This window comes from Ranitomeya variabilis, chromosome 1 (genome assembly GCF_051348905.1).
Source record: "Ranitomeya variabilis isolate aRanVar5 chromosome 1, aRanVar5.hap1, whole genome shotgun sequence".
Taxonomy (NCBI): domain Eukaryota; kingdom Metazoa; phylum Chordata; class Amphibia; order Anura; family Dendrobatidae; genus Ranitomeya; species Ranitomeya variabilis.
In genome coordinates this window covers 298,903,717-298,921,479 of record NC_135232.1, presented here as the reverse complement: position 1 = coordinate 298,921,479, position 17,763 = coordinate 298,903,717, and the positions used below count along the sequence as shown (strand labels likewise).

The following is a 17,763-nucleotide window of genomic DNA, read 5'->3' as shown; positions in this document are numbered from 1 at the left end:
GTATTTTTTTCCTCTTCAATCAGAGATATGAAGAGCAAGAACTTCTACGTCTTATTTATAATGGGGGAATTCAGCATGAGATCCGCAAAGAAGTCTGGCCTTTTCTTCTTGGACACTATCAGTTTGGAATGACAGATGCAGAGAGGAGAGAGGTACTTCTCAGAGTAAACCTTTAATTCCATCTAAGAATTGCAGTGATATGTATTGCATTTTATTTTACCGTTCTAATATTAGACACAGTGTACTTATAACCGGAAGCTTCAGCAGACATTTGATTAAGCAGTGCCTGTTTGGCATGGCTCCATATGGTATTATTACATTGTGGGAATCTTCTAAATGTTGCTGTGATACACAGACCAGATCATAAGAAAATCGTTAGGCCTTAATAACCCGTGGTGATCGTATTGCATGCAGTCATCTGTGTCATATTCTGCTGTTACTGTGAATTCACGACAGACATTTTGTGTTGCCTTTTCTTTGTCCTTGGGCTAGGTGGACGATCAGATCCGGGCCTGTTATGAACAAACTATGGCAGAGTGGCTTGGTTGTGAGGCTATTGTGCGGCAGAGAGAGAAGGAATCTCACGCAGCGGCTCTATTGAAGTGTTCTTCTGGAGCCAGTCTAGACATACAAATCCAGAGAATGATGCATAGGGACTCCACAGTCAGCAACGAGGTTGGTTACGGCATTCAGGTTACAATGTAATAATATTTCTGTGAAGCTGTGACGTTGGTAAGCCAAAGTTCCAACTCCAGGAATGACCATTATATATTAAATATACAGAAATATTTTTAACTAAAGATCTTGGAGCAGCATAAAGGCACCTAGTATAAAGCAGAGGTGTCAAACTGCATTCCTCGAGGGCCGCCAACAGGTCATGTTTTCAGGATTTCCTTGTATTGCACAGGTGATAATTTAATCACCTGCACAGAATGATTCCAGCACCTTGTGGAATGCTAAGGAAATCCTGAAAACATGACCTGTTGGCGGCCCTTGAGGAATGCAGTTTGACACCTCTGGTATAAAGGACAGGAGGGAACACAGTCGAGGTGATAACTGATTTTCTCTTACTAGTAGAACACCCTGGTTATCACAGTTATTTTTTTTATAAATAGGGGCCATAAAAATACATATTAAAGTTAAATGTAGGATTTTGTACAAGTTTATTCTTTCAGGGATCTTTTTGGACTGCCACGGGACTCAGAAAGGATTTTACCTCCTTTTTTTAAAGAGATTAGCAACTGTCTAATGTGGGCTGTTTACTCCTTAAATACTGTCAATTAATATATAAGCTTTTTCAACTTTGTAACTATGTAATTGACATCGGAGATTGCTCAATGCACTGCTCTATGGAAACAGGAGTCTAGCAAATTATGAATTTACTGTTCTGTATGAATGGAGAATAACATGAGATGATTTAAAGGGAATCACTCAGTCACCAGGTTTTTGCCACCTAGTTTGAGATAAACATAGACAAAGACCCCTGATTCCAGTGATGTGTCACTTACTGGGCTGCTTGCTGTAGTTTTGATAAAATCACTGTTTATCAATTGAGGACTAGTTGTTGTGCAATTTAGTACTACATATTCATGAGCTCTATATTGCCATTCATTCTGCTTGTGCACAATGTGAAAAGAAAGTTGCCAATCAGTGGTGTGGGCGGGTTATACAGAGCTCAGCTGTCGTGATGTGTTAATCTGAAGTAAGGGAGAGGGGGGCCTGCAACTGTTCCTGGAGCTGGGACCCTCACTAGTACCAGAAGTACTCTTGAAGGTAGAGAGGCCTGGGTCTCCAACCTTAATATGCTACTGAATGCACACTGAAACTATTCCCTCCCCCACCCAGGAGGTATGGGACTGACGTGAAACAGCACAAACCAGACAGACAGGTAACAGACTGGGATAAAAGGAAACAGTAGGCGCGACCAAGCAAATGAGAGAGAATAAGGAAATACACACACTACCAAAACCACTCAGAGAACTCCTAGAGAAGACACAAACAGATTGTCACAAAAGGACCACCGAACCGGGTAGTTGTAAACTATCACCAGCAGTGAACAGAGGAAACATTGATGTTTAAATAAAAGCACCTGCAGAGTGATAAGATAGGCCAAATAGTAAAGGGTAAACACCTGCTGTAAAGGTACCTTCACACTAAGCGACTTTGCAACGAGAACGACAGCGATCTGTGACGTTGCAGCATCCTGGTTAGCGATCTCGTTGTGTTTGACACGCAGCAGCGATCTGGATCCCGCTGTGATATCGCTGGTCGGAGCTAGAAGTCCAGAACTTTATTTGGTCGTCAGGTCGGCGTGTATCGTCGTGTTTGACACCAAAAGCAACAATGCCAGCAATCTTTTACATGGAGCTAACGACCTGTGAGAACGATAAGTGAGTCACCGTTACGTCACTGGATCACTCCTGCATCGTTCTGGAGCTGCTGTGTTTGACGTCTCTACAGCGACCTAAACAGCGACGCTGCAGCGATCGGCTCGTTGTCTATATCGCTGCAGCGTCGCTGAGTGTGACGGTACCTTAAGACAGGAGTGGACAAAAAGGCAAAGGGTAATCAGCACTTGAACAGCAACCTAATCTACAGTGACTCAGTTGATAGAGAAGCTGGCAGACAAACACAAGACTACTGGGTCGAATCCTGAGGCATGACATCAGCATTCATAGAACTGCTAGATCTGCAGCAGATAAAACATTGATTTTATCAAAACTATAGCAAGCAGCAGTGTACGTGACACATTGCTGGAATTTCAGTCACTTCCCTTTAAATCATTCTGCTAAGATGTGGTAACAAAAACCTGGTGACAGATTCCCTTTAAAAACAGAACATGATAAATAGAAAAAAAAACGATTTACAGGCATATGTAAGAAGTACATAGAAATGTATTATGCCTCATTTAAAGGGAATACATCTGCTGGATTTCACTTCCCACACTATTTATTTGTGACTGCAGCTCTTTCAAAGACAAGTCCAGCAATACCTTTATATGCCCAATCCATTCCTCTGTTACTAAGAAATTAACATTTGAATTGATGAGATGCAAAAGAGGCTGTATATCAGAAGCCTATGTCACTCCTGCTCTATTCCCTACCCAGCACTGCCTCCTCCAGCTTGATTGACAGCTCATTTGCCTAAAGTCCCAAACCCTAGAGGGCTGTCTGTCAAGCAGGAGGAGGCAGCACTGGGTGGGGTAAAAAGCTGGCATGACAGAGGATTCAGATCTACAGTCTCGTTTGCATATTAATTTGTACACTGACTTCTCGGTAATGGAGTAATAGACTGGCAATGTGAAGATATTACTGGCTTTGTGTTCAAAAGAGCTACTTGTGTATATAAAAAGATTGGGGGGTGAAATTCTGCCAGCAGATTGCCTTTAAATAGTAAAAGTTGTTTGTCATTGCTAATGAGCCCCAGAAGTTTTTGCAATAAATCTGCAGTGTGAAAAGTATACCCTATACCCGTAATAATGTCAATAGATAGTTTATGAATATAAACGTTATATTAATAGTGCTATGTTTACTTTCTATGATTTGCTAAATAATCCTTAGACATTAGAATTCTCCGCCCACCTAGCCTGATTGAGAGCTCATCAGTGTCCCTCCTACTTTGAACTTTGATGCTCATTACAATACCATTGAATTTACATTTTATTTTCAGTCTTCCCAAAGCTGTAGTTCTGATCGACAAAATCATGCTCGTCTGCAAAGTGACTCCAGCACAAGCACACAGGTAAGGAAGGGTTTGCTAGGTATTGTTGCAGACATGTTATTAAGCCACTAGCTAAACCTGATCATAAAAATATACTGTTAATTTATGCTGGATTTGAATGGAAGGAAGGACATGTTATTTTCCTTCAGATACAAAACTCTCAAATTTTTCACAATTTTTTTGTAATTGAATAATGCATTAATATTAGTATAATTTCTGTTGCTGAACTTTTGCTCAGCATTGACTCTAGGTGCTTTTGCTTGGCATTTACTCTAGATGTAATAATTTTGTAGGGTTTTCTTGTAGGATTATCCGAAGAACAGATTGAGAAGAGTGAGCTCTCACTTAAAGGGAACCTGTCACCCCCAAAATCGAAGATGAGCTAAGTCCACCAGCATCAGGGGCTTATCAACAGCATTCTGTAATGCTGTAGATAAGCCTCCGATGTATCCTGAAAGATGAGAAAAAGAGGTTATATTATACACACTTGGGGGGGCGGTCCGGTCCGGGGCCTCCCATCTTCATAGAATGACGTCCTCTTCTTGTCTTCGTGCTGCGGCTCCGGCGCAGGCATACTTTGTCTGCCCTGTTGAGCGCAGAGCAAAGTACTGCAGTGCGCAGGCACCAGGGCTCTCTGACCTTTCCCGACCTTTCCTGTAGATAAGCCCCTGATGCTGATGGGCTTAGCTCATCTTTGATTTTGGGGGTGACAGGTTCCCTTTAACCCCATCATTAGGCTCCGTCTCCAGGTAGATGCATTTTCACAGAGTGGAGATATGTGTTCCCCATTCCAAAGAAACTTCTTTTTAAAGTTTTCACAAAAGAGCAGACATAAACTAATTAACCCCTTCATGACCCAGCCTATTTTGGCCTTAATGACCTGGCCGTTTTTTGCAATTCTGACCAGTGTCCCTTTATGAGGTAATAACTCAGGAACGCTTCAACGGATCCTAGCGTTTCTGAGATTGTTTTTTCGTGACATATTGGGCATCATGTTAGTGTTAAATTTAGGTCGATAATTTCTGAGTTTATTTGTGAAAAAAACGGAAATTTGGCGAAAATTTTGCAATTTTCACATTTTGAATTTTTATTCTGTTAAACCAGAGAGTTATGTGACACAAAATAGTTAATAAATAACATTTTCCACATGTCTACTTTACATCAGCACAATTTTGGAAACAATTTTTTTTTTTGCTAGGAAGTTATAAGGGTTAAAATTTGACCAGTGATTTCTCATTTTTACAACAAAATTTACAAAACCATTTTTTTTAGGGACCACCTCACATTTGAAGTCTTTTTGAGGGTTCTATATGGCTGAAAATACCCAAAAGTGACACCATTCTAAAAACTGCACCCCTCAAGGTGCTCAAAACCACATTCAAGAAGTTTATTAACCCTTCAGATGTTTCACAGCAGCAGAAGCAACATGGAAGTAAAAAATGAACATTTAACTTTTTAGTCACAAAAATGATCTTTTAGCAACAATTTTTTTATTTTCCCAATTCTTTGGTATTTGGTCCTTGCTGTATTGCTTTAGTTTTAGTTCAATTTGTCCTGAGTACGCTGATACCTCATATGTGGGGGTAAACCACTGTTTGGGCGCACGGCAGGGCTCGGAAAGAAAGGAGCGCCATTTGACTTTTTGAATGAAAAATTGGCTCCAATCTTTAGCGGACACCATGTCGCGTTTGGAGAGCCCCCCGTGTGCCTAAACATTGGAGCTCCCCCACAAGTGACCCCATTTTGGAAACTAGACCCCCCAAGGAACTTATCTAGAAGCATAGTGAGCACTTTAAACCCCCAGGTGCTTCACAAATTGATCCGTAAAATGAAAAAGTACTTTTTTTTCACAAAAAAATTATTTTAGCCTCAATTTTTTCATTTTCACATGGGCAACAGGATAAAATGGATCCTAAAATTTGTTGGATAATTTCTCCTGAGTACACCGATACCTCACATGTGGGGGTAAACCACTGTTTGGGCACATGGTAAGGCTCGGAAGGGAAGGAGCGCCATTTGACTTTTTGAATGAAAAATTATCTCCATCGCTAGCGGACACCATGTCACGTTTGGCGAGCCCCTGTGTGCCTAAAAATTGGAGCTCCCCCACAAGTGACCCCATTTTGGAAACTAGACCCCCCAAGGAACTTATCTAGAAGCATAGTGAGCACTTTAAACCCTCAGGTGCTTCACAAATTGATCCGTAAAAATGAAAAAGTACTTTTTTTTTCACACAAAATTTCTTTTAGCCTCAATTTTTTCATTTTAACATGGGAAACAGGATAAAATGGATCCTAAAATTTGTTGGACAATTTCTCCTGAGTACACCGATACCTCACATGTGGGGGTAAACCACTGTTTGGGCACATGGTAAGGCTCGGAAGGGAAGGAGCGCCATTTGACTTTTTGAATGGAAAATTAGCTCCAATCGTTAGCGGACACCATGTCATGTTTGGAGAGCCCCTGTGTGCCTAAACATTGGAGCTCCCCTACAAGTGACCCCATTTTGGAAACTAGACCCCCAAGGAACTTATCTAGATGCATAGTGAGCACTTAAAACCCCCAGGTGCTTCACAGAAGTTTATAACGCAGAGCCGTGAAAATACAAAATAATTTTTCTTTCCTCAAAAATGATTTTTAGCCCGGAATTTTTTATTTTCCCAAGGGTAATAGGAGAAATTGGACCCCAAATGTTGTTGTCCAGTTTGTCCTGAGTACGATGATACCCCATATGTGGGGGTAAACCACTGTTTGGGCGCACGGCAGGGCTCGGAAGGGAAGGCACGCCATTTGGCTTTTTGAATGGAAAATTAGCTCCAATCATTAGCGGACACCATGTCGCGTTTGGAGAGCCCTTGTGTGCCTAAACATTGGAGCTCCCCCACAAGTGACCCCATTTTGGAAACTAGACCTCCCAAGGAACTAATCTAGATGTGTGGTGAGCACTTTGAACTCCCAAGTGCTTCACAGAAGTTTATAACGCAGAGCCATGAAAATAAAAAATAATTTTTCATTTCTCAAAAATTATTTTTTAGCCCACAATTTTTTATTTTCCCAAGGGTAGCAGGAGAAATTGGATGCCAAAAGTTGTTGTCCAGTTTCTCCTGAGTACACTGATACCCCATATGTGGGGGGTAAACCAATGTTTTGGCACACGTCGGGGTTCGGAAGGGAAGTAGTGATGTTTTGAAATGCAGACTTTGATGGAATGCTCTGCGGGCGTCAGGTTGCGTTTGCAGAGCCCCTGATGTGCCTAAACAGTAGGAACTCCCCACTAGTGACCCCATTTTGGAAACTAGACCCCCAAGGGAACTTATCTAGATGTGTGGTGAGCACTTTGAACCCCCAAGTGCTTCACAGAAGTTTATAACGCAGAGCCGTGAAAATAATAAATGTATTTCCTTTCCTCAAAAATATTTTTTTAGCCCAGAATTTTTTAATTTTCCCAAGGGTAACAGGAGAAATTTGACCCCAAAAGTTGTTGTCCAGTTTCTCCTGAGTACGCTGATACCCCATATGTGGGGGTAAACCACTGTTTGGGCACATGCCGGGGCTCGGAAGGGAAGTAGTGACGTTTTGGAATGCAGACTTTGATGGAATGGTCTGCGGGCATCATGTTACGTTTGCAGAGCCCCTGATGTGCCTAAACAGTAGAAACCCCCCACAAGTGACCCCATTTTGGAAACTATACCCTCCAATGAACTTATCTAGATGTGTGGTGAGCACGTTCAACCCCCAAGAGCTTCACAGAAGTTTACAACGCAGAGCCGTGAAAATAAAAAATCATTTTTCTTTCCTCAAAAAATGTTTTAGCAAGCAATTTTTTATTTTCCCAAGGGTAACAGAAGAAATTTGACCCCAAAAGTTGTTGTCCAGTTTCTCCTGAGTACGCTGATACCCCATATGTGGGGGGGAACCACTGTTTGGGTGCACGTCAGGGCTCGGAAGGGAAGTAGTGACATTTGAAATGCAGACTTTGATGGAATGGTCTGCGGGCGTCATGTTGCATTTGCAGAGCCCCTGATGTGCCTAAACAGTAGAAACACCCCACAAGTGACCCCATTTTGGAAACTAGACCCCCCAAGGAACTTATCTAGATGTGTGGTGAGCACTTTCAACCCCCAAGTGTTTCACAGAAGTTTATAACGCAGAGCCGTGAAAATAAAAAATAATTGTTCTTTCCTCAAAAATTATGTTTTAGCAAGTAATTTTTTATTTTTGCGAGGGTATCAGGAGAAATTGGACCCCAGTAGTTGTTGCCCAGTTTGTCCTGAGTACGCTGGTACCCCATATGTGGGGGTAAACCACTGTTTGTGCGCACGTCAGGGCTCGGAAGGGAAGTAGTGACATTTGAAATGCAGACTTTGATGGAATGGTCTGCAGGCGTCACATTCCATTTGCAGAGCCCCTGATGTTCCTAAACAGTAGAAACCCCCCACAAGTGACCCCATTTTGGAAACTAGACCCCCCAAGCAACTTATCTAGATGTGTGGTGAGCACTTTCAACCCCCAAGTGTTTCACAGAAGTTTATAACGCAGAGCCGTGAAAATAAAAAATAATTGTTCTTTCCTCAAAAATTATGTTTTAGCAAGTAATTTTTTTATTTTTGCAAGGGTAACAGGAGAAATTGGACCCCAATAGTTGTTGCCCAGTTTGTCCTGAGTACGCTGGTACCCCATATGTGGGGGTAAACCACTGTTTGGGAGCACGTCGGGGCTTGGAAGACTTTTTGAACGCAAGATTGGCTGGAATCAATGGTGGCGCCATGTTACGTTTGTAGACCCCTGATGTGCCTAAACAGTGGAAACCCCTCAATTCTAACTTCAACGCTAACCCCAACACACCCCTAACCCTAATCCCTAGCCCTAATTCCAACCCTAACTCTAATTCCAACCCTAACCCTAAGGCTATGTGCCCACGTTGCGGATTCGTGTGAGATTTTTCCGCACGATTTTTGAAAAATCTGCAGGTAAAAGGCACTGCGTTTTACCTGCGGATTTACAGAGGATTTCCAGTGTTTTTTTGTGCGGATTCCTATTGAGGAACAGGTGTAAACGCTGCGTAATTCGCACAAAGAATTGACATGCTGCGGAAAATACAACGCAGCGTTTCCGCACGGAATTTTCCGCACAATGGGCACAGCGGGTTTGGTTTTCCATAGGTTTACATGGTACTGTAAACCTCATGGAAAACTGCTACTAATTCGCAGCGGCCAATCCGCTGCGGATCCGCGGCCAATCCGCTGCGCATCCACGGCCAGTCCGCTGCGGATCCGCAGCCAAATCCGCACTGTGTGCACATGCCCTAACCCTAACCCTACCCCTTACCCTAACCCTAGTTCTAACCCTAGTGGAAAAAGAAAAAAAAATATTTTCTTTTTTTTATTATTGTCCCTACCTATGGGGGTGATAAAGGGGGGGGGGGTTATTTATTATTTTTTTATTTTGATCGCTGTGATAGGTTCTATTACAGCGATCAAAATGTACTTGTAACGATGCACTGCGCATGCGCCCGCCATTTTGGAAGATGGCGGCGCCCATGGAGAAGACGGACGGGCACCGGGAGCCTCGGTAAGTATAAGGGGGGGAGATCTGGGCACGGGGGGGGGGGGGGAGTCGGAGCACAGGGGGGTGGCATAGGAGCACGGGGGGTGCGGACAGGAGGACGGGGGAGCGGAGCACAGGACGGAGGGGACTACGGGACAGATCGGTGGCTTGGGGGGGCGATCGGTGGGGTGGGGGGGCTCACATCAGGGTTTCCAGCCATGGCCAATGATATTGCAGCATCGGCCATGGCTGGATTGTAATATTTCACCAGTTTTTTAGGTGAAATATTACAAATCGCTCTGATTGGCAGTTTCACTTTCAACAGCCAATCAGAGCGATCGTAGCCACGGGGGGGTGAAGCCACCCCCCCGGGGCTGAAGTACCACTCCCCCTGTCCCTGCAGATCGGGTGAAATTGGAGTTAACCCTTTCACCCGATCTGCAGGGACGCGATCATTCCATGACGCCACATAGGCGTCATGGGTCGGATTGGCACGGGTTTTCATGACGCCTACGTGGCGTCATGGGTCGGGAAGGGGTTAAAGAAGTTGTCCACTATTTGGACAACTTCTCATACTCCTCGCTTTTCCTGATTAAAATAATAAAGCCTATATTTGCGTCCCATGCCTGTGCTGTTCCCACGGTGTTTGGCACTCGCTCTCCCCAGGGCTACTGTGCAGTGTTGTGACATGTGACGCAGGCGCCCAATCAGCTCTGGCATCACTGTCTCCATTGTCGGACAAATCGAACATCAAGAAGTCATCCAGGGTGCAGCTGATCCCTGGCATCCTCTTCATGTTTGAGGTTTCTGAAGGTGGGGACAGTGACATCAGCCCTGATTGGGCGCTGGCATCACATGTTGCAACACCGCATAAGAGCCCTAGAGAGCGCGAGTGCTAACACTGCGAGAATGGCGACTGCACGAGAGGGGAGTATTAGCTTATATTATTTTATCAGTGCCAAACATTTTGATCAAGAAGGGGTTCTCCTAGTAGTGGACAACCCCTTTAAGGTCCAGTGCACACTTATCATGAACGAACATTTCTAGTAATGCTCTCTTCTTAGTAATTGTGCAGTCTAAACAGGATGTTCATCACACAATAAGCAAGCAAAATGCTTGTTCGTTGAGTGAAATTATCTTTCGCGCTACACAGATAAGATAATCTTTTTCAGCAGCCATGCATTGTCCTGTGTAAACAGGATCTGTGATGATAAGAACAATGGCAACCTACCTACTGTGTATTTTCTATTACTGAGCATTCAGTGCACTTCAGAAACAGAAGGCTTATTGTTTGTCAACATTCGTTTAACCCCGTCACCACCCAAGCCTGTTTTTACCTTCATTACCAGGCCAAATTTTACAAGTCTTAGGGTACCGTCACACAGTGCCATTTTCATCGCTACGATGGCACGATTCGTGACGTTGCAGCGTCGTATGATTATCGCTCCACCGTCGTAGACTGCGGTCACACGTCGCAATACACGGCGCTGGAGCGATAATTTCATGACGTATTTGCGATGTAGAAGCCGTTGGTTACTGTGCGCACATCGTATACAACCTGTGTCACACGATGCAATCATGCCGCCACAGCGGGACACTAGACGACGAAAGAAAGTTTCAAAAGATCTGCTACGACGTACGATTCTCAGCGGGGTTCCGGATCGCAGTAGCGTGTCAGACACTACGATATCGTAACGATATCGCTAGAACGTCACGAATCGTGCCGTCGTAGCGATGAAAATGGCACTGTGTGACGGTACCCTTACTTACTAGGAACGCTTCAATGGATCCCACTGATTCTGAGATTGTTTTTTCGTGACATATTGTACTTTATGATAGTGGTAACATTTATTTGATATCACTTGCATTTATTTGTGAAAAAATTGGAAATTTGGTGAAAATGTTGTAATTTTCACACTTTTAATTTGTATGCCCTTAAACCAGAGAGTTATGTCATACGAAATAGTTAATAAATGTCTAGTTTACAGCAGCACAATTTTTGAAACTTAATTTTTTTCTGTTAGGAAGTTAGAAGAGTTAAAAGTTGACAAGCGATCTCTGATTTTTCTAACAACAAAGTTTGTAAAACCAGTTTTTTAGGGACCACATCATATTTGAAGTGACTTTGATGTGCCTAAATGACATAAAATACCCAAAAGTGACACAACTCTAAAAACTGCACGCCTCAAAGTACTCATAATCACATTCAAGAAGTTTATTAACCATGCAGGTGCTTCACATGAATTAATGGAATGTGGAAGGAAACAATTAACATTTTAACTTTTTTTCACAAAAATTAAACTTTAGACCCAATTTTTTTTTCACAAGGTTAACTGAAGAAAATGGAGCCCAAAATTTGTTGTGCAATTTCTCCTGAGTACGCCAATACCCCATATGTGGGGTAAAACTACTGTTTAGGCGCACAGCAGGGATCAAAAGGGAAGGAGCACCATTTTACTTTTTGAAACCAAAATTGGCTGCGAACGCCACATCACATTTTGAGAGCCCCTGATGTGCCTAAACAGTTGAAACCCCCAAGTGGCCCAATTTTGAAAACTAAACCCCTCAAGGAATGTATTTAGATGTGTGTTGAGCATCTTGAACCCCCAAGTGCTTCACAGAAGTTTCTAACATAAAGCCCTAAAAATAAAAAAAATCTAATTTTTCCCACAAAAATAATTTAGCCCCCAATTTTTTTTTTTTTAACAAGGGTAACATAAAAAATTGACCCCAAAATATGTTGTGCAATTTCACTTGAGTACGCTGATACCTTAGAAAGAAAGGAGCAACGTTTTGTAACGCAGACTTTGATGGTGCTTCACAGAGTTTTACAACGTTGATCTTTGAAAATGAAATATATATATATATATATATATATATATATATATATATATATATATATATATATATATATATATATATTATTTCCCACTCAAAAAATTTTTAGCACCAAAGATTTGCATTTTCACAAGGATAGCAATAGAAAATGGACCCCAAAATTTGGTGTGCAATTGTTCCTGGTACGCCAATATATGACAAATAATAATTTTGAGACACAGTCAAAAGCTCGGAAGGGAAGAAGCACCATATTGGAGTTCACATTTTGTTTGACTTGTTTGAGGGTGCCATGTCACATTGGCAGACCCATTGAGGTGCCAGAACCCTCCTATAACTGACCTCATTACAAACTACACCCCCCCCAATGAATTCATCTAAGGGTTCAGTGATCAAAACATGACGTGTGCCTCACGGAATTTTATACCATTGGGCGGTTAACAAAGAAAGAATAATTACATTTTTACCACAAAAATGTTTTAGCCCCAAGTTTTTAAATTTTCTAAGGGCCTGTTGGAAAAAATGGACCACAGTTTGTTGTAAAAATTTCTCCTAAGTGCACCAATTCCCAACATGTAATTGCAAATACCTTTTTTGCGCAGTGCAAAGCTCAGAAGGGAAGGAGCGCCATATTATAGTGCTGATTTTATTATTATGGTTTGCGAGTGCCAAGACCCACTGGGAGAGCCCCTGAGGTAGCAGAACCCCCCCATAATCGACCCAATTTTACAACCTATATCTCTCAATGAATTAATCTAGGGGTGCAGTGATAATGTTTACACCACAGGTGAGTCACAGAATTTTATACTATTGGGCAGTGAAGAAAGAAAAATTGCCTTTTTACCACCAAAATTTAGTTTAAGCCCCAGATTTTACATTTTCACACTGGGAAATGGGTAAAAATGGCACCAAAATTTGTCCCACAATTTCTACTGAATGTAGAATTCTGTGTGAATTTTGTGTGGCTGTACAATACTGCTTAGCCATACGGCAAGACTCGGGAGTGACTAAGCACTATTTGTATTCTGGAGAACAGATTTTCCAAGAATAGTTTGCAGACTCCTTATACAGAGCCCCTAGGTGTCAGAAGAGCCTAACACCCCATCAAGTGACCCCATTTTGGAAATTATACCCCTTTAGCAATTTATCTAAAGGTGTAGTGAAAATTTTGACTCCATGGGTGTTTACCAGAAACAAGCAGCAGCGGATGTTGCTCAGTGAAAATTGTAAACTGCCATTATAGTCACCAGTGATTTGTAGTGCCCAGTACGTTGCAGTGCTCGGTACTTTATGCCCAGCTTGTTTTCCTGGAGACACACACCCGTAAATAAGGCGGGCTTTCATTGCTACAGAAATGCCAAACATGTGGATGCTAAATGTGGTTTAAGCACACTGGGGATCAGAAGGGAGGGGGCATTTGGATTTGGGAGCGCAGAATTTTCAGGATTTCTTTTGGGGGGTGAGGAGCCATAGCCCTTTTTAGAGCCTTTGTGCTACCAGTAACGTGGAAAGCCCCTATATTTCCATTGATATATTATGGACCGGAGGGGGACTTGCTTTTTTGTGGGTTCATTTTAAACTTTTGTTGGAAACATTTTGCTGAACATTTTGAATAACATTTATCATGCGCTCTATGCAGAGCACTTACTTTGGGGTTTCCGTCTAAATCTCTGAGTAACGCTATTCAGGTGAAACACTGAGGATGGTGTTCTTGGCGTGATGAGCTGTGTTGATTTGACGCCAGACATAGCGTTTACCTTGGTGGCCAAAAAGTACAATCACCATCCTGGTGATTTTTTTCGGCAGGAGGGACAGGGAAGATGATCCGAGTCGAGGGGAAGATGGGTGGTATCAGTGATTTGAGATGGGGATGGAAGTTCACCTGCCAACAAGACCGTGGCCAAAAGCATACTGCTAAAGCAGCACTTGAATGGTTTTAGAAGTAACGTATAAATGTGTTGGAGTGGCCTAGTGAAAGCCTAGACCTTAATCTTATCTGTGATCAGACTTGAAGATTGCTCTTAACCAGAAGAAACCATCTAAGGGCCCCTTCACACTGTGCAATCAAAGTCTGAACGAGCGTTCGATTTGTGACGTTTATCCGTCCTCGTTCCGAGGTTGCAAAGTGTGACATGGCGTTACGATTTGCGACGCAGCCCAGCATCGTACGATGTGAAAGAAAGAGCAGAACTTTCTTTCGTCGTAAATGTCTCGCTGTGGCGGTCGAAATCGTAGTATGTGACGGCGGTCATACGAGCTCGTAATGCGACTACGTGGGTTGGGCTTCCGCATACCTGTCTCCTGATTGGGCGTGACGTTTTAGCACGCCCATGCTGGTAATACGTCACGCTCGGAGTCGTAGGACTATTGCGGTGTGAAGGGTAGCGTACGATTGCGACGCGTGACGTTCACATCGCAACTACGTCAGAAAAAGCGTTAACATCGTAGAGTGTGACCGCTGGCTACGAGCTCGTACTGCGATGTCGAATATGACGCAAATGCGTCGTAATCGTAGCAGAATCGACCAGTGTGAAGGGGCCCTAACTTGAAGTAGCTAGAGCAGTTTTGAATTGAGGAATGGGCATAAATCCCTGTGGCAAGGTGTGGAAAGCTCATAGAAACTTTTCCAAAGCGACGTGCAGCTGTAATTGCTGCAGAAGGAGGCTCTACAAAGTACTGATTTTAGGGGGGTGAATAGTACACTGAAGTATTCAGTTATTTTGTCCTATTTGTTTGCTTTATAATAAAAAGAAAAACAAATGTCCATAGTTGTAGGCATGTTCTTTGCATGAACTGATGCAAACTCTCAAAAAAACAGTGAAATTCCAGGTTGTGAGATGCCCAAAGGGGGTGAATATTTGTACAAGCCCCTGTAGTTTTTAAAGTTGAAACTACAGTGAAGTCCATCGAGGTCAACCTGTAACCTCACATGTTGATCCACTGGAGGGCAGAAACTGCATGAGGCAGAAGCATATTGCCTTATATTGGGGAAAAATTCCTTCAGGGGTCCACAGTTGGATCAACGTCCCATCACAGAATCTAGTACCCATAACCTGTAATATTAGAATTCTCAAGAAATGCACTCAAGGCCTCCTTGAACTTTTCTAGTGAATCAACAATTACAGCATCATGTGGCAAAGACTTCCATAATTTCACAGCTTTTACAGTAAACAATCACCATGTGTCATGATGATTTAACTTTCTTTCCTCTAGATGTTGATATTGCCCCCTTGTCATCGTTGCTGACCTAGGTGTTAAAAGATCATAAGAAAGATCTCTCTGTACTGTCCCTTCATATATTTGTAAATTGTACTAAGGGTGTTTTGTCAAACTAAATAACGGAACATTTGATAACCTGTCTTGGTTCTGCAGTCCACCATTCCCTTGGGTTTCTTTTCTCTGCACCTGCTGTAGTTCAGCTATGTCCTCCTTATAAACTGGAACGTAAAACAGTATACAGTACAGTATTCGAAGTATGGCCATACCAGTGACCTGCATAGGGGCAAGACAGTGTTTTTGTAATGAGCATCTATGCCTCTTTTAATGCATCCCTTTATCTTATTTGCCTTGTTAGCAGCTATTGACTTACACTGATCACATAAGGTGAGTTTTTGTCCATCCATACATGCAAGTCTTTTTTTGGTGACCATTTTATCCAGTGTTCTATAACACAGGTCAACAAAAAAAAAATTTTTTTCTGGTGTCCAAAATATTTTAATGAATTTGGGGTATTTTTGGGGTGCTGATTCTGAATATGCTATCAGTTTTGCCAGATTGGCTCAAGTTTTTGAGATTTTTGGTATCTTATTTATAGCACTTGTTGGTAAATGCGACGCATCATCTCATTAATTTCTTTGGATTAGTACTTGAACTGAGCAGTTCTCAATATAGTTTTGTGTTAATTAGTGTTCTAAAAGTTTGTTCATAGCTTGATTTTTGCACTAACTTTATGTTGTTGTCTGTTTTCCAGTGAAAAGCATGAACTCATCAAGAAGAAGTTGTCTTAACGATCCAGACTCATTCTGTTACATTTGTGGTGAATACACACTGCCAAAACATAGAAGAAACATAACAGACTTCGTAAAAAAAAAGTGTATTTTGCCTATTTTGGGGTTATGCTTGGGGACCAAGACAAGTTTTGGGCACCACACATAGTGTGCAAAGCATGTATCGAATTATTACGAAAATGGAGCAAAGGACAAAGAAAAAGCTTCAAATTTGGTGTTCAAATGGTGTGGAGAGAGCCAAAAAATCATCATGATGACTGTTATTTCTGTGCAGTGCAAGTGCAAGGATTCAATAAGCATAAGAAACGAAAATGGGAGTAACATGGAATCTGCAAGAAGGCCTGTCCCTCATTGTGAAGATGTGCCTGTACCTGTGTTTACCATAAATAACAGTCATCATGATGATTTTTTGGCTCTCTCCACACCATTGGAACACCAAATTTGAAGCTTTTTCTTTGTCCTTTGCTCCATTTTCGTAATAATTCGATACATGCTTTGCACACTATGTGTGGTGCCCAAAACTTGTCTTGGTCCCCAAGCATAACCCCAAAATAGGCAAAATGCACTTTTTTTTACGAAGTCTGTTATGTTTCTTCTATGTTTTGGCAGTGTGTATTCACCACAAATGTAACAGAATGAGTCTGGATCGTTAAGACAACTTCTTCTTGATGAGTTCATGCTTTTCACTGGAAAACAGACAACAACATAAAGTTAGTGCAAAAATCAAGCTATGAACAAACTTTTAGAACACTAATTAACACAAAACTATATTGAGAACTGCTCAGTTCAAATACTAATCCAAAGAAATTAATGAGATGATGCGTCGCATTTACCAACAAGTGCTATAAATAAGATACCAAAAATCTCAAAAACTTGAGCCAATCTGGCAAAACTGATGACATATTCAGAATCAGCACCCCAAAAATACCCTAAATTCGATGAAATATCTTTGGCACCAAAAATGCTGTTAACCAGTGTAATTTATCACATAACTGTACACTTTGTGCATTTCGGCCCAATATCATGAGCTTATATTTATTGCAATAAACTTGAATTGTACCGATTCATAAATCCTTCAAAATAATAAATTACCTTTCTCTGCAATGATTACTTTGCAGAGTTTATTATCATTTGTACTTATTGAAAGTTTACGCTGTATGCCCTCCAGAAGGTCATTAATAAATATGTTTAAAAGAAAAAAGCCAATACTGTCCCCTGTGGTTACCCTACTGTTAACTGTGACCTAATCAGACTGTGCTCGATTAATAACCACTTTTTTATTCGTATCATTGATCCTGTTAACCCAATTGCACAATTTTTCCCCTAGTCCCATCTCTCTAATTTTAGTCTAGTCATGATCATGACTAAGACCACCAGGTCGAAACGCGTAGATCGTTTTTAGGCTCTGTAGCCATTGTGTACTGAGTGCTGGATACCATATATATGGACGTATTTTTATTATACTTTCATTAAAAGTTATTTTTTACCCTCACTATTCCCTGGACACACCTGCTCTTCTGTTGAACAAATTTTGTGGTCCATTTCCCCCGATACCCTTGTGAAAATAAAAAAAATTGGTTCCAAAATAATTTTTTTGTGAAAAAAGTTAAATATTCATTTTTTCCTTTCACTTTGCTTTAGTTCTCGTGAAGCA

The 17,763-nt window shown here is 41.8% G+C and overlaps 1 protein-coding gene across 1 annotated transcript in view; it reads left to right on the top strand.

Moving 5' to 3' along the window:
• SGSM1 (small G protein signaling modulator 1) overlaps window positions 1-17,763 on the top strand; it is a 331,551-nt gene that overhangs the window by 279,227 nt on the left and 34,561 nt on the right. Inside the window, exons 16-18 of the mRNA XM_077295680.1 lie at window positions 24-152; window positions 493-675; window positions 3,670-3,741. Of these exons, the coding sequence (XP_077151795.1) occupies window positions 24-152; window positions 493-675; window positions 3,670-3,741 (384 nt within the window). The remainder of the gene's footprint in view (window positions 1-23; window positions 153-492; window positions 676-3,669; window positions 3,742-17,763) is intronic.